The sequence below is a fragment of the Argopecten irradians genome, chromosome 8, assembly GCF_041381155.1.
Source record: "Argopecten irradians isolate NY chromosome 8, Ai_NY, whole genome shotgun sequence".
In the NCBI taxonomy this organism is placed as follows: Eukaryota; Metazoa; Mollusca; class Bivalvia; order Pectinida; family Pectinidae; genus Argopecten; species Argopecten irradians.
This window is the reverse complement of record NC_091141.1, coordinates 32,475,188-32,501,804: the sequence shown is the minus strand read 5'-3', so window position 1 is coordinate 32,501,804 and position 26,617 is coordinate 32,475,188. Positions and strand designations below refer to the sequence as shown.

Below are 26,617 nucleotides of genomic sequence, written 5' to 3'. Positions count from 1 at the left end.
AATCATTGCTTTCAAAGTTATATATATATATATATATATATATATAAAGATAAAATGAACCTGATTTTTAATAGTGAAGATAACAATGAATTTAGCAATATAGATTCTAATTAGATATGATATTTAAATGTTATGCTACACAGAATATAACTAAAACGAAATACGTAAAATAAGATCTTGCTTGTCACCAAATGATATATATTTATATTTTTTAATGTTCCCCCATCTAAATGATATTTTTTTTATTCCCCCCCCCCCATGTATATGATATATAAAAGTTTTTGAATTTCCTCCCCTTTTCGACATCTATATGATATATATTGTTCCCCAACTTTCCACATCTGTACGATATATTTTTTTATTTTCCTCGTCTTTATGATATGTAATAGTTTTTGATTTTCCTCCCCTTTTTCCTCATCTAAACAATATATATTTTTAACCCCCCACACACATTTTTTTAAATATCTAATAGTTTTTTTTTTTTTTTTAATTTTCACCCATTTTCTACATCTATTAATCTTGCATTACAACCCGTAGCTGGTACTTATTTGGAATATATACGTAGTCAGTTTCCGGATTGTAAATGCATCCTTAGGATAATGTGTAGTCCTGTTTCACCAAAATTCCACTTGTGGCAAATAGATCTAACCTTACCTTGACCCGGACGCTTGTTTAGCAAAATTGTGTTGACAATTGTGAAAAAGGATTGGAATTTATATCTGTTAAAAGTGCTCTACCGCCGACAGAGCATAAACGGTATTAATTTTTTATGTGTTTGTGTGTATAATTAATACAAAAAACGATATACAAAATAACTTATTTGCTTTTGGTGAATACTTTATTCCAAAGAGGATATAGTGTCATGGATTATTTAACAGGACACAATTAATTATTTTGAATATTGAATCAAAAAAGTAAAATTACAAGCTCAAAATTCTCAAAGGTAGTGTAAAGTAAATAACTTTTGTAACTGAAATTAAAAAAAAAAACCCGTTTACTTCTGGGTTTTTTTCATAGAGAAAAGATACCATTTATCAGCGGTGGAGCATTATTAAAGATAAATATATAATGCGAGTGTCAAGTTTTTATATGGTAAATCGGCCATAAAGTTTATTAATACCCAAGGACCTATTTCATCATAGGGGATATGGTTCCCAGATCCCTCATCGAAATTTACTTTATTCAGGTATTCAGAAATATTTTTGGGCATTTCTTATAACTGTTTTAATCTTTGTAGAGGTAAATGTATTTTGCCATATTCACTTTCCCATGATATACCAGCATAATGCTAAAAGATGTTCCACCTCTAACAAATTATATTTTTTCTGTCAAAAAGGAGCCGACGAATCAGTATTTTTCTTCAGTTATAAAAGTTACTTACTTTACATCGTTACCGCCATTAAAAAGTTTGAGCTTCTAATTTTACTTTGAAATAGAAATATTTATAAAAAAATTGCGCCCCAAAAAAATCCTTAGCACTATGTCCTATATGGAATGTAGTACTGACTGGCATGCACCAAAAGTAAAATAAATTATTTATAGTATTTTGTGTGTTAATTAGACATATAAATACATGACGTTACACCAATCATTGTTCAAATGATGAGTATCGTTAATGCTCTGTCGGCGGTGGAGCATCTTTAATATTATAAACACAGACAAGTTCTATAAAACAAGCACACTGTACCCTTACCTTTTTCTCGTAGATATCGTGCTCAACCATCATGGAAAATGTTTTATAATATTATAACACTACATTATAGCCGATCATATCCGCGGATCAAACATTTCGCGATTCAGGCTTTTCGAAAATTACATGTTCACAAATTATATCTCATATGTCTATATAACCCTTTATCCATTACAGTAAAACACAACGAACTTTTTGGGACCAAGAAAATTACTTATAAGCATAGTTCGTTATAAACATAGTTCATGAATTCGTTGTAAGCGTGTACGTTATAAACATATCGACTGTATTTTTTAATTCGTAGATTAAATGTTCGCGGTCAGTACCATATCCGGCGAGCATTATCGGCAATAAACCATCTCGTAAAAAGCTCAAAGCTTATTCACCAATCAGACATACCAACCAAACTTGTGCTGATCCAGTCACTTTGGCTTCTCAATTCCTATTCCAAAGCAATACCAAGTATGATTCCAAAGTCAATCTGTTTTGCCCTGTAGCATGCACACGTCTCAATTCTCAAATACCAAGTATAAGAGAGTCGTATTTCCAGTCTGTATCTAAAGTCGTATAGAACCGTCATCAGTCGACTGTCTACAGACACATGAACTTCGTAAGTACTGGTTGTCTGTCAGTTGTCAGTCAAACAGCTGTATGTAATCGAAGCAGGAAGAATAAAGACATGTTGTTCATGATGTACGTGTATTTATTCATGTTAACGATAAACGCAATACAAACGTTATCCATATTATATTATGAACATATAAATGTGAATATAGCCCTCTTGTATCTGTAGTCATTATTCACAACCTTATTACAGCAGCCAAAGTGAAGGTAGGCAGGTGCGTCAAAAGGATAATGCTGGGAGGTAAAGTCTGGCTTCTTAACGAAAGGCATCCTTCCCATAAAGATATCAAAATGAAATAAAGAAAGCGCTACCTAGCAACTCAAGGTAATGTATTCGCAATAGCTTCATATTTTCTAAGTATGTTTCAATAGGAACAGGCAAACTTTAATTCCACCCGGATTAGAATGGTGAGAAATAAATTTTTGTCCCAAATACCAATGTGAAATATATTTGAAAATAAAAAGGCTGGTATTTCATTATGCGTATCTGCATACATGCATAAAAGTAGGTTTTCCATCATTCCAAGTTGTAATGAGACGAATGGTGTTGGCAAAAATTATAAAATAACGTACTTACAAAGTTGACACATAAGCATGCAAAACAAAGCAAATTACAAACTACGTGAAGATAGGATATAGAAATACATCTTGAAGTTCAGCTTTTTAGGGATATAGAGAAGATGGGGTACATAAATGGAAGGATATAAGCTTGAGGCAGAAAAGCACAAAAGTCCCAAAAGCAGAAGGATATTTATTAATATGAATTAGTAAACGTCTCTATGAAAAAGATTGAAAAATTAACCAGTTGACAAACTGCTCACATCATTAATAATTTCAGATTCTTGAACTTTACCATTGCGTTCCCCCCCCCCCCCAACACGATAATAACATTTCCGAAATCAATTTCACAGAAGACGTTTATGTGCGACAGTGCAGGAGATTCGGCTGGAAAACCACCATTACCAAGGTAATTAAACATTTTAAAGTTTTATTGTTATTTTTTGTTAGTCTTTTCCGTCACACAGTTTTATGTTAGTCTAAGTAGTGCTGTAAGTCAATGTCTATATATATGTATACATATATTCCGTCTCCGTGCTTGCCTATACACCATAATCCAAACTAAAGCCCGCATCGGAACAGATGACTTGCGGACAAGATACACTTTGACATTGAATACACAAAATTCAAAAGAAACGTTATCAACAAACCACATAATTATTTTAAATCAAATTATAACATTATTGATTAGTGAAGAAAAATAATTTCAAAAAAGTGGATTTGAACGTTCTTACGTAAAAGAAGTACATGTAAATATTAATTGGAAATAAATAAAGTCTTATGATAAGTGCAAACTTATAATCCAGTTAACATAAAAATGCTTTTGAGGTGAAACAAATTAAATTACAAAATATCAAATTAGAATTGTAATATAAATGAAATGAAAAATGATTTAACCAGCAACGTGTGAATATTTGAACGACCGAAAGATTGATTATGGTGAAGGCAACAGAATGGTGCGAAAGTATACATTGAAACAGTGCTGTTCTACTCTTTTTGTGCATTTTCTGAAAGTCTTTGTTAGTCGAGTAGGAGAACACAGGTGTTCCTTTAACTATAGACAGTCATAGTTAGTAGTAACCTTAGTTACGTGCATGCTACACAACACTATATCAATCCGCGTGTACACTGGCGAGACCACCATCTTTCTCGACATTCACAAACTTCGCTAACTTCTGATACGAAAACGGCTGGGATCATTCTGCCATTACCAGGACATGCCGCTATCATAACACTACCCACTTAGGTCTGAATAAATATGCTAAATTATCTAAAGACAGTTTGCATGAATCAACCCTTTAGATTGGTCTTGAAATGCAAGACCTTATGGTGCCAATGTTTATTTTACTATGACTTAGATTAAGAAAGCTCTCGGTTTTATTTCAAGGATTCTACTAGGCAGTAATCAGCTACAATCCGACTCTGTCAGAAGCTTGCTACACCTTGATCCGAGACAACACGAAACGAACATATATCTGACGAAGCCAAAGACACCTTCCCAGCATCCCTTCCTCGGCACTTACCTTTACAACAGGAAAATCCAGAATTACAGAAACGCATGGTATGTTTTAGTTACCAACTTCAAAAATGATTTGATGATTCTAATTCTACTCTCAGAAAGGTTTACTCTATTGATAAAGAATCATACCTACCTAAGGAAGATATCTGATTATTCTGGGGTGTTGACAATGACTTCAATTAAGCCTTTCACCTCTGACGACAACATTTAGACTACTCTACTTAGAAGCCTGGTACAGTCCATTAAGAGATTTCAAGGGTGAAAAGGTTTTTATGAGGTTTTCTGTTGTAGCAAGTACTAACGGGAAATACATTCAGTGATGACGTCATCAATTGATAATGAAGTGATGACGTTGAGGAATTACATGTTATGTCATTTCACATCACCAATATTACAGCATCATTTCATATATATAATATCTATATATTCATAATTTGACAATAGTGATAAATATCATCTAAACTCTAATTTGTAGAAAAATAGCTAACGAATCCCCCTCTCCCACTCTCACAGCATACTAGTTAGAGCTTTATAAAGCTTGATAATAACAATGTAACCTGAACAGTTGCAGATTCTCCCAATCAACAATGTAAACATTTGTTCTATCAACTGTACTGGCTTTACTTATAGTTATTGCTTATTTTTTTGGTTTCTTGATAAAGCGCAAAATACCCTATCTAAATAAAGCTATCACAGACTTTCATGTATATGATCAGTTCGATTTCCTAAATAAAACAATAGCTACATTCCATCCATGGAGGACTGGGTTCATTAGAGTTAAACTCATTCATCCCTGAAGACACATTTAAGCTCTTTTTAATCAAAGACTAGAACAGTCCATTATGAAGTTTAGGGGCGAATGAGTAAAGAATTGTTTGTTTCAATACAAGATCACGTATGAAATATTATTGCTAAGTACATTACCACAGTCAGTCATTTGATTATAGGATTCTAGTTATAAATATTTCAAGTCACTTCAGAAACAGTTTAATTTGAACTCCTTGTAACTACTGTAATTTAAGAGCATCTCAAAATACATAAGTAACATGAGATTGTCTGGAATGCAAGTTCACTTTGTAATTACAGAAAGATACCTCAAGGGTTATAAATTTAAGACAAAGTAGATAATTTAACCAACAAGGGAGATAATTAAGCCCTTGATGTATAGATGAGGACATTTGAATAACTGATTCCATTTATACCATAAAGTCATGTTTTGTGCATTAGATTATATACACATTGGTATGGTATTAACAAGATTTTTTGTATTAACCTTTAAGGTTTCCTCGCACTAGAAATATCATTAATAGTAGCTTCTCTTTACATAAAACCAGTCTGACTCGTTCACATGTGTACATAAATGACGAAATAATAAATGAATGTAAATATGACGTAAATAAATGTGATGTATATGATTAACTTTTTGATACAGGTTAATACTTGGGGGTATGTTATGTACATACAGAGTAATCTCCCTTTACCATTCTATTTACACAACAAATGGAATAGCTTAATTAATAAGACGAATAGGACTGGGAGAAAACATTAAGTGAAAAAAAAATACAGAAAAAAATCATTCATGTATACAGTATATATAACCTGTATACCAAACAATGAAATAGTCTGGTGGCTGGTGAAAAAAAATACAATAACATCGCGTGTGTACAGTTCCCCATACCATAATAACCAATATATACAATATATCTATATATATATGGGTTAATTTATAAGATATATATCTATGTAATCAATATATAGGTCCTTTGCTGTTCTTGCAGCAGTACAGTACACATGAACAATATATATGCAAACAATTCATGTGATCACATTTCATAGCACTTTCCAGAAAAAAAAATATCTTCAAACGGGGAAAATACGAGTATAATCTAAATAAATAACTAAAGCTGAATGTTAATCCGTGATTCATTTCTTTGCAATCTGTAAAGCTCTGAATATCTAAATTCCTGTCTGGCAGGAAAATGAAACTACAAAACGGCTATTTATGACAGATTGTTCCACAACCTATATTTTTGTATGGAAATATTGCCGTTCCAATAAAGTATTCTAAATTAATGTAAATAACATTTGATTAGATTGAAAACCAGCACAACTTAAAAATACTTAAGATGTGTTAGTTTAATTTTATGAATTAATCTCTATATCTATTCGACTCTTTATCTATCTTTTCTATGAAATTTTAAAGAAAATTAAATTGATTAAAAACTAATTCACTTGTTAAGATTAGAATAATAAATAGACCAACCAAAGTTTTAAATATTTACAAATTATGACATGATTTGGAATGTTGTGAACGTCGTTGCACTTTCCCTATTCAGAATGTTTCAGAAACTTTTCTCAAAGAAAATCAAAACAAATTCTTAGCCATATCTTCAAACTTCAATTAGTAATGAAATCACGAATTACTTGTTCATAAAGTGCCTGCATTAAATAGTTTCATAATAATCATAATGGAATAAATTTATAAACAAGTAATTATGAAACATTACCCATGTGAGATTAAAGAAATCCTTTTACTCGGGGGAATCAAAGATCACAATTGTCAAATTTCTTCCTGAGAAATCATGTAAAATTGCTTGCATTCCGTAGTAGAAACACTGGCAGGTTTAAAATTACTGATTTATATTATGACATTATACTTTGATCCTAGTGCTCAAAAGTAGCGCAGTGATTCACCTCTTCGGGCTCCCATACGATTGTCTGGGGGCATCGGTGGAGGTGCGGGAATGTTGTGGCGGGGTACAATGGAGCTGTTGTAGTCTCCGCTATGTCTGTTACTGAAGTCATTCTGAAAAATTAAAATCATCAAAATTAATAAGTTTTATAACAATTACAAAAAAATTATATAAAGTTTTCCAGTATTATTTTAGCATAAAATTTTAGATAAAAACTGTAACTTAATGTGATAGTAATACTTTTTACTTTCATTTTCAATGTATTAATGCACCAATCATGTAAAACATTGTTATCCATCATCCCAACATTTCATGAATTACAAAAACAGTTTTCAGACACCAGTAGACTTAAGTTACAAATAACCCTTAAACAAAAAAAAAAAAAAAAAAAAATCGTATAAGGAGTAGATAACTCCATCATAAAGCGAGACAACTAATGTCTGTGCAATGTAACCATCCACCTCTGTTTTTGTTTCCGTCATGCATACATGCTCTGATCTAAATATATAATACATTTACCCTTAAACCATTAGTGCTGGGTGAGGATTAATTTGTATCATCTTCTGATACATTAATTTCAAATGTTAAAAAATCTAATTTTTTTTAAATAAAATAAAATATGATTTTTCAATTTGTATGATACATTTCATCACAGTGATTATATTCTAAGAGATGGTTTAATAATGGTGCAGAAACCATTTTCCCCTAAAGGAACAAATCCAAAATAAAAACACCACCAAAAATTGTACCCATAACTGTAATTATACTCAATACTACTGAATGCTACATGAATCTTTCTTATTGCTTTAAGGATATGTTAAAAACCATTTCTTTTGTTAAATCATATAGTACATTTTATTACTTAGTCCGCTAAACCTGCCTATATTATTAGGCTTTTTTAATTTTTTTTTTTTGCCTAATATATATACATTAGGCAAAAAAAAAAAATTAAAAAAAGCCTAATAATATAGGCAGGTTTAGCGGACTAAATATAGCACTGTCTGTTCTTTATTCATTTTCATTTTTGAAATAAAATTTGATGAAATTGAAACCACTTACATACCATTCAAAAATTCATTTTCATTTTTGAAATTGGATTTGATGAAATTGAAACCGCTCACTCACCATTCAAAAACTTATCTAGTTTTAAAATCAAATATGTTTCCTTCAAACAAATTTTAAAAAAATGGATATAAACGTTACAAAGGGGAAGAAAGGAAAATAAAAACACTTTCTTAACAGATAACAAAGAAAATGAAATTTTCTTATGGCAAATGGTATTACCTAATATATGTTCATCACTCAAAGTTAACTCATTTTTTCTAAAGAAATCAGCGTATGCATCTTTGGTACATATATTCAATTTACTACTACTTTGTCTCGATGTTTTACCATTGAATGTGTTAGTACAGCAATTCCATGGGCTTATTCCTCAGAAGAATGTTAGTGAGTATACTATACATGTATATATACAGATATCTATACAGATATGTAAAATTTCTTTTTGTGTATGAAAGTATAGATTTACACAGTAGATCACGTATGTTAGTAAAGTCATGCATGTTAATCGAGATCATGGGATAAATATTATTTCCATGTAGTTCATCTTACAACATAACAAAGAAAAGACAACCAACTCTGGATAGGAAAAATTAATATATAATGTTAATCTCTTAATCTTAAATGTAAATATATCACCTGGCTATTATTCCTGATTAGTAAATCTAAGAATCAATGTAAGCCTATAGCTACATCCATGTCATCATCTACATAAGAGATACACAGTCCTGTGTGCCTGAACCATTATTCCCCTTGCAGTTAGTGTAAACAGTTATGGATAAAAATTCTCATAGCATACCTTATCTTTATTTAGATATGTGGCAGGGCAGTACATTTAATTTTTGTCAAATTGAAAATAAGGAGTTCCTTTTCTAAATCTTATTTCAAAAATTATTTTATAAAAGAATGAAAAATTATACAATGATCAGTTTCCAGTTACAATTAAATGTTGCAATAATGGAAAATACTGAAAGTAATTTTTCCAATTTTTTAATGTAATGAATAACATTATTAGAAAACAAACTGAAAGTTTTGGCTTTATTTTATCCCCATAAAATGAACATAAAAGTTCTCATCTCCAAATTTTGCCATAAAACTATTTTGTTTTTTGTTGATTCTGATTGTTAGTGTGTATAGCTATGACAATTTGTCCAGATTGACCACTGACCGACTATGAATGGTTGTATATAATGCTGACCATTGACCGACTGATAGGATTGTTTGAATATATATAAGCTAACCCTATTCCAACATCTATAAGCTACTTGCTACCTTTTCCCTAGTCAAACAAATCTGACGACCAATCAGTTTGGAGCAACTTGTAGCGTTCTGGGGAGAAGGTACTGTAATGGGTTGAAAATCACCATGGCGATGAGACAAAAGACAACCAATCAAAATCGATTATACAAAGCATGATAAACAATCAGAATTGGTATTACCCAATACTTCAATCATAATCATTATAAAAAGATGAATGACAGCTGTAATTGATCACACCACTAGTTTTGTATTAATCCTGTAGGCCAAATAAAACCTTTCTTAAACATCTGCCTATTATACATATCCTCTCTAATAGGAACGTTTTGTTATCAATATTTAATCTCCCCAACCCCTGTTAACTTACAAAAAAACACGAAATAAGAAAATATTTTCATCTGGATGAAAGGATAGAGTGAAGGAAAATAATCAGTAGATGGTCTAAATACAGAAAAGTTAAGTACAAAAATAAATTCCTGACAGACGATAAGTCAAAAAGATTGAATACAGGTTAAGATATTCTAAGAAAATGGTGCAATAAAATGGAGTGAATAACAAATTTCAAAAAAAGAGAAAGAAAATGAAACAAAAATATAAAATGTAGAAAATATCTATGTTGGTCAATCAAAACCACATTGGGATACCAACTGGATGGGTTAGTCAAAGTACATGATGAAACCACTGTCTTAACCATATCTTTTATGAATTCAGTTTATTACAAATAAAATGAAAAGTGTCAGTCAAACTAAAAAGCAACTGATGCACTATCCATACATTTCTTTTAAAATATAATTCCAAAAGAGGTATTATGTTGCTTAAAATGTAATATATATATATATCAAAAATTGATTGTTAAACAAAAAACTTCATCTAAATAAGATAAGTTTTTTTGTTATTGATATCAAAAGTTTCAATATATTAAGAATAGAGTCACATCTAGGAATTATCTTTGAATTAATTCCAAAAATGTTCTTTTCTAGAAAAAAATATATTGTAGAGAAATATCTAAAAGTAAATTTGAATTTTCAAAAAATATTTTTCATAAAATATGGGTTAGACAGTAGAATGATTAATTTTATAGTCCAGGTATGATGTGTTGTACTCCTATATAAAGCAGGCTGGGCGGACGTTGCCATGGCAACAGGTGTTACAAAAGGCAATGGCAGGTGAGAGATTATGCAAATGCTATGTTTTCACAGTGATCTTACGGTTGGGCAGGTCGGTACGACCTTGTACAGGTCAGGGCTAGTGTTGCCTATAGCGGGCGCCCTAAAGGGAACACAAGTAATATGTTGCCTTGACGATAAAAATAATGCTTCCATAAGTTATATATATCAAGATATTATGTGTAACTCTAAAACAGATCAGAGTCCATACGACCACTAACAGACAAATCTAGAAAAGCAAAGAAACTTTTGCAATTTTGTTACATAGCTATTTTAATAAGCAAAGGTTGAAAATAAAACATTGCAACACTTACAAATTAAACTCAACGCATATTTAACTGAGAAAAAGCTTTCCAAATAATTTTCAAACTAAAAATACATTTTATAAACACAGTGACTATCTTCTTATGTACATTCATTAATGGGGTTGAATTGAAGAGCTCAGACTTGTTAAAATGATCAGTAATTAGAGCGCAACATTTTAGGTTTCTTTGACACAACTACTATAGTTCCAAGTCTAGGTTAATACTATCATATTGGCAATGCACACAGAAGTAAATTTATCTAAGAATTCCATCCGTTCTCACCCCTTCAATGCACAATGGACTGATCTGTATAAAAGGTTGGAGACAACCATTGTGCTGGTAAAGGGGTGGGAGGGCGTGAATTCTCTAATGGTAATGCACTGGACCTATACATGTAGTTCCTCTTATTCATTATCATTCTACAATCTCTGTAGACAAATCCTAGCAATAGGCGAAGTCATGTAGGCAATAAACCTATAAGTATCAAACTACAACCTCTATGAATCCAAATACTCAATACCACACACGTGTAGGAGTCACAACTTGGTTGATATTGGTATTGTAACCACACTTTATACTACATATTTACAAAGAACAAATAAAATAATTATCCATCAAATTAAGAAGTCATTTTCAGGATATTAAGATATCCAACAAAGGCAAAATCGCATTTCCAATTTGATATGTTTTAGGGTATTAATAAAGACACTAAAATATCCCTTTAAATGAAACAATGAACACTTATTTAGATAAAAGAACATGCTGATTCTAAGTGTCAATTTTAAGTATGATTTTGTAACATTTGTAAATCCCAGTTTTGTTCATTGAAATAACACAAATAGCAAGCTAATTTTCTTTCAGCAAAATCACAGTTTATAACACAACGCACTGCATTTCTTTCAGCAGAACAAGAATTCAGCGGAAGTGGATATGTTGCCTGCACAGCATCTCAAAAAATAGATATTTACAGTTGAAAATATTGTTAATAATTAGGTGAAGTTCTCAAGACAATAAATATTTTAGTAATTGAGAAGAAACCATGTTTTTTTCTGTTTTGACAATTTTAAAGTCCCATAACTCTTGCAAATATTAACGGATTTTGACCATTATCAGACTCATCCGAGATCTTATTGATATAAAGCAATATACTAAATTTGGTTGAAAGCAGACAATAAATGCTTAAGTTATCGCATGGAAACTGTTTCCTGGATGCCGACGCCGAGGCGGCATAGTGATACCTAAGTGTTACCCTTGGGTTGCAGGCGACAATTACAGTTTATAACATTATATATGACTTTTCTTTCATAACATAATCAGCATATAGTCACTTTAAGTGCTTTGAAGCCTGTGCAAGAACTAGAAAATCGGCTAGATTACGTTTATGCCTTTGGTTAATCAGTTATTACATCTGCTAAATGTGCGATAGAGGTTCCATAGCAGAAGAAAGGCTAATAACTTGGAGTACAACAAATTTGTGCAACATTATCAATAATGTTTATTTTCCATTTTATTTCTCTATATTATACACATCCCTACCTAGTTGTTATATAGGCTGATCAACAACACCTAAAACTAATTTCGGTGAAGCATTCGTTAAAGAATACCATTATTTGACAGGGAATTGAAGAAATACATGTATATGGTCCAAGTGCCATTTGTTTTTGTTACATACAGGTCACGTGACCTGGGGGACTGTGACCGTTAGGAACTCAGACATGTTACGTGTGAAATTTAGGAACCTGACCTATGGCCTAGAGGTCAAAGTTCAGATGCATGCTTACCCGGTCAGCTCCGAAGTTTGCGGAGGGTGTATACTCTTTCATTATTGTGTAAGGGGCATAACCCTGGTCACCGTGGTAATTCCGGACCTTCCACCAATTACGACTGCTGTCAATTACCTTTAATCAACAAAGCAATTCATGATTTTAATATTAATTAATAACTATTATACCATATTTGATCCAATATTAAATCTCCCCCATCCCTAAACGAGCCTCTCCTCTTGCCTTTTGACGCCTCCATTTCACTACTATGAAAACTATATATTAAATTTCTTAATTTGAGATCTTGCAAATTGATTTATGACTTAATACGGGTAACTTTGCATAATAATTTTATGAAATGTTAGTTCCAATATCTGTAGTCTATAAAGCGCCCCTCATTTTTTTCAATTTTCTAAATGCCCTGTGCGTTTATTGGGTCGAATACGGTATAATAAATAGGATTCTCTCTTGTCATGAAAATGAATAAATCAAAGTAAGTTCTCATAGCATCATCTATGTAATGAAAGTAAAAATAGTTTTTAATGAAGTGTATCACTAACTAAAACAGTTTAAATTCATTTCATTCTTAGTTATAGGATAGACACAAATCCTGGAATTTAAAGTCAATTGTTTTTTTTTTTTAAATTTCAAAGTGCTGTGAATCAAATCTTTTTTATAGGATATGTTAATTGATACAGAGCATTAGACAGTAATGTAAATCAATGATATTGTGAAGCATTAAATAATGGTGATATACCTCTACAATGTCTCCTTTCTGGACGGTAATCTCCTTTTCATTTCGTCCTTCTCGCTCGTGTACAATCTCATACATTCTAGAAAAATAAGAACATCATTATGCATCATTGTATAAATATAAAGACAGAGAATCAATTCAGAAAGCTTGAAAGGCCGTGTTCAAGCCTATGTTTAAAATCTCATAAAAACTGCCCTCTACAGCCGAATTTTGACATTTATTTTGACCTTGACTTGAAGACTTAATAATGAACTTTAAGTCAATGTGGTTATAACAGACACAAATGTTCTAAGAGTGTGTTGTGCAACTTTTGACTTTTCTGACATTAAGTGAAATATTCTCACAAATAAGCAAAGCAAAAGAAAAGCAAGTTTCAAATAATACAATTAAAGTTAAGTTTTTAATTGGTAAACATACATTTTGTTTTGACTCTGTAGATCCTTGGCAAACTGAAGGTTTTCCTCTTGTCTGTTCTTTGGTTTGGCTGGGGTTGGACTGGGTCGTGAAGACTGATTTATTCGTGTATTTCTATAAAAGAAAAAATACACCATAAGTTTACATACTCATATACACCAACTTGTCATTTCTATTTGATGACATATTGTCCTTGCCACAAAATAAGAAAACAAAAATCCAGAAAAAATCATAAAGCAGAAGTTTAAAAGCAAAAATTACCAAAAAAAAACAAATTTCATTTCTTAAAATAAATCAGTTATGTTAAATCCATAGCAAGGAAGCATTATATCACTCTTATTTTTCACTGATGTTTTATGAGGAATTGACTTTTAATATACTGATTAGACATTTACTCATTCTATTTCTGAGTAATGTTGAAATAAAGAAAACAAATTCTGCAACATCAAGTGATTATCTCCATGAAATGAGCATGCTTTTTTTTCTCTTACTTTGTCCTTATTTCAAGAAATGTTCTATTGTATGATGCAGAATGTGTTTCTTTCAAAAATAATTGAAGTGCGCTATGGCTTTAATATCAAAATGTGTTATTAAGATGTGCTGTACCAGTTTGTATTATGTAAGTTAGAGCAGAATATGGATACATGCATGTTATAAAAAAAATTTGAATTAAATATATTTCATGGATTTTAACCTTTCAAATTTATTTTTTTCTTACGCCAATTTTTTTCCCAGAAATATTTCAGCATATTTCACCCCTGTACAGAAATTTGAACTCTTCCTGTACTGAAACAGGAACAGTTCATTATGAAAATACAGGGATGACAGGGTTAAACTTTATGAGTAGATGGGTTACGCTGATTATAAGAGAGGCACTGTTTGTATTGAAGTGTTAATTTCATACAACAAGGAGGCACAAAACCAAATGTGTTTCAGTATGGCTTGACAATAGATATTTTGTAAGTTAGAGATAGACTATGACAATAGACATTTTGTAAGTTAGAGATAGACTATGACAATAGGCATTTTGTAAGTTAAGAGATAGACTATGACAATAGACATTTTGTAAGTTAGAGATAGACTAGTGTAATATTTGCCACTTCCTGTTATTATTACATTATATATTTTAGAATAAAACCAAATCAAGCTACCATCTGATTAGAATTAAAATAGAGCAAATGAAGATTCCAACCCTGGACCTGGAACTGCATGATCTATGACAAATCTCAAAATGCTATTCAGTAATTCTCTGATGAAAAATGGTCAAAATCTTTCAGTTTTTAATTTGAAATTAAGATTTTTTTTTAACCTTCTTTTAAAAAATTGCAGTCCAAGTCCATGAGTTATAAAATAATCCACATGCAAATACAAAATCATACAATGATAGATGCAAGCAAAACCAATCCATGAAGCAGAGAAGTTTGTCTAATACAAAAGTCTGTTCAAAATTAGATTTAACTTACACACCCCTAGAGACATATCTGAACTCTTCTAACTCAAATATTGGAACAGCTCATTATGACATTTCAGGGGTGAATAAGTCAATTTATTGCTAAGATTTGACTTAATGATAATGAAATGTTCTTTCTGACTGATTCATGGTGTAAGGTTTTGCTTTTAAAAACATATGTTATAATACCTGCAGACATATCTATTCATACAGAAATATATGTGAAAAATTATAAACAACACAAACAATACAGGCTGTTACAAGACATAAATCTTTAGGTAGATATAGATAATACAAAATTCATTACACACATTTTATTCTAAAATTGAAATTCAAAACAACAAAAAGTGATCAGTAAATGCTATCAAAATCATAATGCTAAAATTTTGCACGGCTTTTGCCTTTCATAAATACGGATGATATATGTACAAGTCATATCTAAAATGTGTGTAAAAACAGTAAATTAAACGGTATTGTAAACAAACAACCTCAACATTTCACTGGCTGCATAAGCCTTCCATTATCTCTTGAAACGTTGAATTATCTCTTGAAACGTTGAATTATCTCTTGAAACGTTGAATACTTACAAAAGTCCCTACAGCAGGTTTCTATTGTATTGTCACATGTTACTAAAACTTTTAGTCAAATGTAATATTCACATTTAATCAAAATATTTTTTTTTTATTTCTTTGAAATAAATTGTCTTTCCTATTCATCCCTGAAATTGCATAATGGACTGGTCTCGTCTTTGATTTAGAAGAGTCGAAATGTGTCTTCAGGGGTGATTAAGTTAATTACCACCAAAGCACTGAGTTAGGTAGAGGTTATTATTTTAGAATATATCTTTGCTTCGTAGAATGATAAGAATATTTGAAATATTCTTTTCTGGAAAATGATACTTATTATTACTATCTAAATTCTTCTTTTATACAGATCAATTTATAAGCATGGCCTTTGCTTTTACCACATATAAATCTAAGCCTGCCTTAATGTTGAGAAGGTTCATAACAATGGACAGATGTCCAAACAGTCGCCCAGTTATCAGCATCACAACATTGTTGAAAAGACATTACAATCATTTTATAACAGATAAATTCAGGAAGAAATATTTTGCAAATGAATTAAAACTGAAAATTAAACGAAGCAAATCCATTTTGCTTTCTTTTTTTGCCATTACTTTTCTCTTGCCTTCCCAGCAGGCCATTTTTTTTTTTTTTTGACGATATTAACAATTTTGTCCCACATACTGTTAACCAACATTCTTTGGCAGGAATTTACTATCTTAATTTTTGCAAATTATGGTGAATTCATGAAAATTTATCTCCCCTAATTATTATGTACATTGATAATATTGACGGATATTTAATTTCAGGTTTTGAATCCATGAAAATTGATCTCCTCAAACTTGATTTGAATTTGAAATTGCGAAAATTTTGTAGCTTCAAAATACAGTAGGTTTACAGTACAGTATATAGATTTTTCAAAGACTCGATTCGACAGCCAGTAACACTGTTGTGGTGTAAATGAGCGACTGTTGGCTATAAGAAGTAAAGACGTGCCCCACACCTATCAATGTGTTTCTCAACATATTGCTGGTACTGTGCTACGTTAGTGTTTGGTATGGCCCCGGGGGGCGGCTGTGATGAAGGCTTTGTTGACCTTGCATACATATCCTCGGGTTCGGGCTGCTCCACGGGTCTGAAACTCCGGCCATCAGGTCGAGGGTACGGCATCATTATGTCGTCAACCTAAACAACAAATGAATAAGATAAACACATGGCCATGTGGGGAGCAAATTAACTAATTTACTGATGAAAATTCATAATACACTGCTTTAGCCTTTGAAGGAGAAGGGATCAAATGTGTAAATGATTACACTAACCTTTGAATATTTAAATTAAATAAGGTACTGCACATGAAGTCTGTTATTTTCTGGAAGAAATTCCAGAGGGAGACTAATAACTATCTGTATTATTTAAGTTCTTCCAGGGACAAAATCCGGGGACGAAATCCGGAAATAATATGTGCGGAAAGAGTTAACACAAGAGAAAGGCTACAGGATTGTACCAAGTGAGACTTACATCACGTGTATGGTGAGCCTTGTTTCTTGCGTTTATCTGATGATCCATATTTGTTACGGCATTCTCCATCATCATTCTGTGGTGGTCAGACGCGACGGGTGGGGAAGGCGTCCATCCATTAAAGAACCGCGGATTGTACTGTTCTACTGGACCATGATATTCGTCCCTAAGGTCATAAACATAAGGTCAAAGTTCAAAGGTTAGTTTGTAATAATATCAGTCTCTTGTAAAATAGTATACAACATTAAGTTTATCTTATAAATGAATATCTAGGCAGTAGATACCAAATGGCCAATTGGAACATAATTTGACCACAAGAATGAATAAGATTTACTTGACTATAGAAAGTATTTTCTTCTGTCCCTTGGTTGGTCTTTATTGATGTGTTAGACTCTATATTGAATTTGTATTGAAAATAATTAACACTATTTCTTCACTGATTCAAGTACTATTTTGATAGCTTTTTCCAGAGCATTATTACAATGTGTAATACTATGCAGTTATCCTAGTGTTTCAATACTTCAAAGGAAGAATCTCATGAAAACTGAAACTAGTAGTTTCAGAACAACAGAAAATGAAGAATATCAAATCACTTCTTGGCTTGAGAATGAAATACTTATTGATTCAAATAAACTAGAAATGGTTGTAGGCTGCAAATGTCCTTGGCTTCCTGCATTAAATCTAAACTCCCCTTTCCCTTATCACATTTACCAAATTTTACGACAGGGGAGATAACTCACTTGGTTGTTGTCCAGTGGTGGCCCAAGGCTTGCCACAGCTCAAGTTCTTTAGAGGTTAAGCAGTTGAGGAGGAGTTGTTTAGCCTCTGGTGAAAGAAGAGGGAATCTGGCGTGGTTGGCGAGATCAGCTCCGCCGTGGATCGGGTCTCGACTGGCCTCGAAGATTAAACTTAACGGCGTGAACAGGAAATGCACAAGCTCTGGGGCATTAGGATCATGAATGTGGGCCTTCAGTCTAGCCTGTAAAGAAAATAATTAAATTTTTTTTAATTAAATCAATTAATTAAAAAACAAAAGGCCTGTGAGCCTTAAAAGTCATCTGACTATTGGTAAAGCACAACATTGTAGAATTATACAGTTGTGGAAAAGAATGTTTGGATAAAAAACAAAAGACTAAATATGCTAAAGATGCTCACTTAAATGGACCCAAAATTTGCATACTATCAATGTAGATATTTAGTGGTGATCTTATTTTGGCACTTATAGAGTCAAAATCAGTACTCAGATAATGTTATATTTTGCCATCATTACTTGTTTTATAAATTTCTGTACAATCAGTGATTTTTCCCTATTTCAGTATCATTTAGTAACAATAATTCTATTAGAGTTATGCCCCTTTAAGTATTGAAATACTTACCAACAAATTAAAGGCATATTTAAACTTCTGGAAAATGTCGACAAAATCTTCTGCAGGTGGAGGTCTGGCTTTCATATTCAATAATCCCTCTGAAAACAATACCAAACAAAGTATGTACGTTAGGTTTATAAATAGAATTTAGATAAAACAACCTATAAATAGTTTATTTTAATTTTATCGTTAAAAACAAAGATTGTTAAAGACAAGATTGTCTAAGGATATACCAAGCTTAGGAGGTAGAGGAACGCCAACAGCCAATACGGGGGTTTCAGGATCCCAAAATGACGTGGGTAAAATACGGTGATTATGACGTCACAAAAATCACATAAAACACGATGATGTCATAATCACTGGGAGGTGAAATTAATCGACGGTAAATTGTACTTTACTAATGTCATTTTAGGATCTCAAAAGCCCCATATTCCAAGTCTTTTAACATCTGACAATAATATATTCCGGAATAAAATGAAACCACAGTCAGTATCTGACAACTGTTCTATGGTGGAGGGCTAATGGTGTATAGACACTATACACTCAGTCATCTTGGCCACGGTAATAGACAATACCAAGTTAAACGATAAAAATTCTATAGATAAACTTACCTCCTCCACGTGTTTTGTGCCTCCGGGCATTACGTTCCCGTTTGCGTCTTTCAAGTTCTTTGTATGACTCAGCCGCTGCTTGGAGACGAGAGACAAATCTCTCTATGTCGTCGAAAGAGCAATTAAGCAAGTGCTACAAAAACAAACAAAAGATTCCTGGTATAAATATACATATATGTACTAAAAACAGGCTTATCAATATTGATATATTTCATTTTCACTTTCACTAGCTTAAAATTAATTTGAAATGGGTGACTTTCTAAGGTCTCAATATCCTTGATATTACATGGGTTACTATTTTATTTTTAGAAATTAAACAAAAACTGTTGATATATCCATACCTGGTATATGTCATAGCAAAAATGAAGGCTATGTGTAAAATAATGGATAGCAGGCAGTTTTTACCTTTGATGTACATCAAAAGATTTGAATAACGGTACACTGTGGTGACTGTATGTGTGGCTTTGAAGTTGGATGTCATAATCTTCATGCAAACTCTATATATACAGGCCTGTGATTATTGGTCAGGTTTTTTCTCCTCGACTGCCTGCAGTTTTACTATGACATAGTCCAGGGTTGTTAATAACGATAGTGAAAGTAACCCCTGGAATATTGAGGATGAGGTTTTACATGCTGATAAAACACTTCCATGTCTGTCTTTCTGACTAGGTTACATACCACATCCTTTTCTAGCTCTTCGTTCTGTCCCGAGTCCTCCATATTTGGCAAGTAGGATGCACGTGGGTTTATAGACTGGCTAAGTCCTTGTCTCTGACTCACACCTGTAACAGGATAATTACAGGTAAATACAGGGAAGTACAGGTAAATACAGGGAAGTACAGGTGACAGCACTGAGAAATACAAGTAATCATATAGAAGTACAGGTAAACACATAGAAGTACAGGCAATGACACTTGAAATTACAGGTAAACATATGGAAGTACAATTATATACAGGGAAGTGCTGCAGGAAAACATTGAAGTACAGGTAATAAAATAAGAATGTACAGGTAAACATTTGGAAGTACGAATAAACACAAGTAAGTACAGATACACGTACAGGGAAACGCAAATATTACAGGTAAATGCAAAAGGTAAAGGTAAATAAAATGATCACCAAATCAGAAATTGTATGCCTTGATCATGACAATCATTTATCTATTGGGGACTCTTATAATAGCAACACTGTGTTTACTAGCAATACATGGAGAGTAAAAATATTTTCATCTCATATGAACATATGAACAAAAAAATCTAGTTCTTTTTGCTGATGTTACTAAGAAACATGATGAAGCAATTATAAATATATTTGTTCAATATGTTTTTGTAAAATCATTAAATGGTACATGGTAACAAATGACACTGAAATGTCTGCACTTAGTGACCCATCACATTTACTGCTCCAACCATGCTCCTGATGATTAAAATACAAACATCACAGTGACCCAGACAATCAAGTGATCAAACATCTAGGTGAACACGACTTGATTATTCACAAACACAGACTAACTTTCTATACACACATGCGAAGACATGACCGTTGTAAAAATCTACTTTACATGCAAAACAGGTATTTCTAACACAGCTGCATGGCATATATAGTGTGATGACAGACACATGCATTCCCCTTTTCGTATAAAAACTAAGACATATCTTTAAACATGTTTACGAAAACCCTGTACCAGCTACGAACAACACAAACAATCTGCAGTCATGATCAGCTCTGGACAATTTCACATCACCAATATATAAATAACCTGTTATTCAGTTTAAACAAGCTGGAAATATTCCAGAATTAATCACTTTGTGATGCACTAAGCCAGCTGAAAATGTAAGAACATGGCGGACACACAAATATTGGTCACTGGATCAAGTCTCATTAATGCATGCTTTTGAATGCCTTTGATATTCCGATTGTAGTAACACCATCAGTACAACATGCTGCTGCAATTCCCTCCCAACAAAGACTTGTAGATACCAATTTCATTACATCTCTACATGCCCCTACAAGCATTTCTCCACTCACTGGAACTGGCATAGTTAGCCACAGTACTACCGCCGCCATAATCAGGCAGGGTGGCATTCTGGCTACCGCCGCCACCGTAATCCGGCAGGGTGGCATTCTGGAAATCTCGGTCAACCCAAGTCTTGGATGACGACTGATAGCTGTTGGAGACTTGGTGAGACTGAGGAGGGTCTAAAAACATCAGGCAAATCACAATCAATCATCTACATATATAGTCAACACAGACTGTCTACAAAGGGAGACCACTCAAAAAGTCAACTTTACAAAGGGAGATCATTCAAAAAGTCAACTCTACAAAGGGAGATAATTCAAAAAGTCAACTCTACAATGGAAGACCACTCAAAAAATCAACTCTACAAAGAAATATTACTCTAAAGGTAAAAACTGCATGCTCTTCTACATTTTAGCTGTTAACACCAATGTGCTTGTAGCCCTGATATCAGGAGTTTCAATTTTCAAGAAGGGAAAATTCACATACAAAATAGTCTATTAACAAAACTCTAGTTATAGCATATCTAACACAGACTGTAAATGCATTCAACTTAGTATAAGAGGATTTTGACAATATTTTCAATATTTTTGAATTTCAGTAAGTATTTTTATATAATAATATATTTAAAGGAAAAGATATATATACAGTATAGTATAATATTCATGATTAACTGAAGAATTTGTTCATGAATTGCTGTAAAATGCTAGCATTATATAAATACAGCCATACAGTTTACATGCTGCTATGTATATATCCACTACCGGCATAGTTCTTCATCAGCGAATGCGATACAGAACAATGGAATGACAATAAAACATGATTTAAGTTTATTAACATACCTTGTCAATTATTATTTATTTCAGAACCATATTTTGTGATAATGAAATGCATTCTGCAACTGACGTACTTTCCTTCTCTTATCAAAATTCTGACTTGTAAACAGGTATAACACACAATTTCACTCGAGTTAAATAAATTGTCTACTATAATATTCAAGTTAAGATTTCAAAAATATTCATACAATTCTAAATAATATAAAACATTGGATTATTTCTCAAATTATCTAAAAGACAGTTTTGTGCGTGTTTAAAAAGAAAATATACAGATTTGATATAGATGCCAGAATGATATTTTAGTATGAGGAAAGTATTAGAATTTGATAGAACACAGAGGTATACCACTAACCCAAGAGCAAATAGGCTTGGAGTAAACTTTATATCATATTATGATAATTCTACAGAGAATAATGTTAGCTATAATCACCAGTTATCTTGATACAATATAAAATTATTAGTCTGATAAGATTGATATATTTTAATTAGGTTTCTATCAATTATATAAAGTGACAGTGCATGTTGAGTAAAATGAAGTAATGAAGTATCTAAATATCTATTCTCAAAGCTCTATCTTCAAAAAAATAATTCGGAAAATATTAAATGATTAAATGAAGGAATGAATTAAGGATGAATGAATTTAACAAATGAATGAATCAATCAATCAATCAATGGCACCTGAATTGCTTCTGAAATAATAAGTAGATTTAATTCTTGAAAGCAATTTCTCTCATTCGTAAGTGACTATCTAATTCAAGCAGCGTTCTCTATTTTGTAATTCCTTTTAAACGCAAAAATGGAATTAGAATGGTTGTGCTTCAAAGAGGTAAATTTAAGTGAAGAAAGACTGAGTTAAACCCAACTAAATAAAAACTTAAGTAATAATATTCATTAAAATGAATATCAATTACTGTTGTAGCTTATGAATATTCATTAGCACTCATTAGTTTTTGGGTATGAATATTCATATACGATAGATATATGTAATATAGGACCCTATATAACCCCACACATGCTAATTAACTAGCTTGTTCACAGAGGTCATCACCCCCTTCAGACTGACCGGCCATGACAGCTCATCAGTGACCAACAGTCATATCAACTTTACCAGGCAATCAAATAGAAAAGGTTATCCTCAGATTTATTTTGTGAATATTTTTTTTTTTGTGAAAAATAAAAAATAGATTATTCTGATTCAAAAATATTCCAAAAGATTTGCTTTTTTAATAGATAATTTTCTTTTTAAGTCTTACTAAAAATCAGCAACTATATTTGAAACTCTTGACAGAAAACATATACAGTGATCCCTCGATAATCCAGACACCTTTGATCCCAGCCAAAATTGTTAGGAAAAGGAATTTTCCAAACTGCTAAAATTTATGTTCTTGGCCAATATGAAATGTTACAGTAACCTGTTCCCTAACATTTCAGTCCAGACTTAGAGTTTTCTGGACCATTGGCGTCCGGAAAATTGGTGGTCCACTATATCCAAATAGATGAGAGAGCCAAAACAGTTCATATTGTTCTAAATTCATTTAAGATTAAGGGTATGTCCAGTTGTTGACCGACAAGACTGACCACATCTGTACATGACCTTGACTGAAGGGTGGGGACCATGACCTTGAGCTGCCCGTACCTACGTAACTGCTGCGGGCAGAGTACTGGCGACCTCCACTAGGGTAGGATCTACCCAAGGGAGAATAGCTAAAGTACGACTTGCCCATGTTTTTACCGATCCAACGACTCCCGCCTTCAAAAAAGTTAGCAACAGGTAAGTACTCTATGTTAAAACATCTACTAGAATGCAAAACTTAAACTCTTAAGTTTTACATTCAGTCCTCATAAAGATATTGCTTTAATTTGCTTGAAAAACACTATAACAGTTTAATTATTTGCTGCAAGGACAATCTCCGTAAATATGTAAAAATTTTCACATGTGAAAAATTGCACAATGAATGCACAGAGCAAAAGTTATCATATCACAAACAAAGTTAAGTCAGACTTAGTCTGAAAAACCTAGTCTGAAAAATTGACACCCAAAAATGTATCAAGAAATAAGTTCAGTGGTTTTCTTTTTGAAAGTCTACTACTTTATCTTTGTAGTACTGTATAGTAAATACCGTATTTTCCCTATTAAGAGCGCCTCTTCTAATAAGGGCGCCCCCACGTTTTTTGCTGAAAAAAATCAACTAATTTCATACAATTTTAGTGCCAGATTGTGACGATTTGTCTCTGCAGACGCTAATGAAATACAGTTTTACATCAATCTGATGCTTAACAGATATCTTATCAGCTTTTATAAACACTAAATTTATTGCACTGAATAACTTGCCAAGTATTTACACATAGAAATAGCGAGAACGCCATGTTAAAACAAAACGTGTCACTTGAATGTCCCACACACGTGTATGGATGAAGACTAACTGGCAACAACATTTTAGCGATGTCTGTACAGGTTTTATGAATACTTACTGTATATCTATGATAAAGGTTCCTAACTAACAGTAATATTATCATTTCTAAGCATTTTATTGTGTGCTCTTGTCGGTATTCCCCATCTGCCACAAAACGAAAGTTGCGATCGAAAGCACCGTCCGCCATTTTGTGTACGCAAGGTAAACAAACAGGCTAGCATGAAATGCAAAAATTCCGTGAAACAGACATATTTAACCAATGTTTAATACTTCTGGTGCATACATTTCTTCATTATTATGTAATTTCAATACTTACTTGACTTCAAAACGAAAGTTGGTTATCATAAGTTTCAGAAAAATACGAAACTAAAAGCAAGATGACTATAGTCTGTTTCAGAAAAAAACATCTAAAAATGGTCTCAAATAACCGCGCCCCCCTCAGTCATTTACCCGCGCCCGGCGCCCTCATTAGGGAAAATACGGTATATGCCTTTGCTGGCCAACTATCTGATGAATACGACAAAAGTACATTCCAAGCTCGAGTCATTGATCACAAAAATCTTCAGTTTTCACAGATTAATGCTTGTTTTGAAAAGTTTTCACATCTTTTACCTCGTAAATTTATCGCCAAATTACAAAGCGCTTCATTTAGAATATGTTAGTACCAAAATATATCTAATCTGAACCATCTACTAATACAGGTATATTTGTAATCTATAGTATAAGTTGTATCTACTACAGAAACTGTTAATATTGAAGAGGAAACTAAATTAAGTAACAAAGATAAAATATGGATGCATCAAATTTCCATGCAAACAAAATGCTGACGACTTAAGATTATAATAGTTCGGAAAAATCTACATTAAAAAGAGGCATGCTTTGATCAACATCCATTCACATCAAAATATGAAATAAAAGAAACATCCATTCACATCAAAATATGAAATAAAAGAAATAGCATCCAAATGAAGTTTAAAACTTTAAAAGGCAGAACTACAAACAAACTGAGGAAGCAACTTTTCAATTATATAAAAAAAAAAATCAGAAATCAAGATAAATTAACTCATTCACCCCTGAAATTTCATAATGGACTGGTCTAGTCTTTGATTTAGAAGAGTCTAAATATGTCTTCAGGAGTGAATGCATACAGACTAGATTATCTTTTTACACATACCATAGGGAGGGTTAGGCGCAGGTCCCTGGGGCCTCGGAGGAACACCATTAGGGCTGAAAAATCAATATCAAAGATTTATACATACCAATCTCATGGTCAGAGCTTATTGAACTTCCCATCTTCTTTTTCACATGTAATATCCATCATATTCACAGTTCTATGACTGAGGTGTCACTTAAAGAATTTTACTAGAATGTTTGTCTTTTGTTTCAGGTACTGTGTAGGTATTTTCAATGTTGTTTAATAAAGTCAAAGCAAATCTTCCAAACATCAAATGATTATAGATTTAAGTCGTGTATGCAGTGCTAGTGACCCAAATAACAAAACATAAGGAAGTTTTACTTGGGCAATTACTTCCTACTTGAAACACCTGAATAATATTAGTAACTGCTTCAACTCATGCAAACTTTGAGTGATTTACATAATTACTTGATTATCGGTAGATATGAAAGCAGAACCACTTGTGTGAAAAGCAGGAAAATACTTTATACAGCTAAAAATACTTTAGATATTGACAGGGTTTTATTCAGTTTAGATACATGATAACATTATCAAGAGGAAAAGGTGAGTATGCTGATGGGCCAAAGTATTTAGTGAAGATAAGGATGTATTTCTTTATCACAGAGAGTAATCCAGTCACAATAGTTAAAAGGTAACTGTTTCCCTGTATGGCATATTTAAAGTGAATAGTCGGGTGAAGAAAACCAGTCTAAATGTGTTTTTTGGCCTTCCTTACATATCAAAACAACAGTCAAGTCTTAGCTTATACTGTCCAGTTTTGACAATTGAAATGATTGAAAAGCCAGTGTAAATTTAGCACTGTTATAAAAATAAATTTGTCTAAATCTTTGAAAGCGAGGCTGCGTGA

At 32.4% G+C, this 26,617-nt stretch overlaps 1 protein-coding gene across 18 annotated transcripts in view; it reads right to left on the bottom strand.

The window, feature by feature from the left end:
* The window catches only part of LOC138330122 (epidermal growth factor receptor kinase substrate 8-like), a 68,432-nt gene that overhangs the window by 11,155 nt on the left and 30,660 nt on the right, over positions 1 to 26,617 (bottom strand). For 16 of the 18 annotated variants that reach the window (XM_069277504.1, XM_069277498.1, XM_069277500.1 and 13 more), the window contains 12 exons: positions 25,750 to 25,802; positions 21,337 to 21,507; positions 19,990 to 20,093; positions 19,312 to 19,444; positions 18,710 to 18,798; positions 18,074 to 18,312; positions 17,334 to 17,499; positions 16,819 to 17,000; positions 13,806 to 13,916; positions 13,392 to 13,467; positions 12,653 to 12,769; positions 7,086 to 7,197 (listed from right to left, as the gene is read on the bottom strand). In XM_069277504.1, coding sequence (XP_069133605.1) covers positions 7,086 to 7,197; positions 12,653 to 12,769; positions 13,392 to 13,467; positions 13,806 to 13,916; positions 16,819 to 17,000; positions 17,334 to 17,499; positions 18,074 to 18,312; positions 18,710 to 18,798; positions 19,312 to 19,444; positions 19,990 to 20,093; positions 21,337 to 21,507; positions 25,750 to 25,802 — 1,553 coding nt within the window. The remainder of the gene's footprint in view (positions 1 to 7,085; positions 7,198 to 12,652; positions 12,770 to 13,391; positions 13,468 to 13,805; positions 13,917 to 16,818; positions 17,001 to 17,333; positions 17,500 to 18,073; positions 18,313 to 18,709; positions 18,799 to 19,311; positions 19,445 to 19,989; positions 20,094 to 21,336; positions 21,508 to 25,749; positions 25,803 to 26,617) is intronic. The other 2 variants (XM_069277507.1, XM_069277511.1) reach the window with 2 other exon arrangements.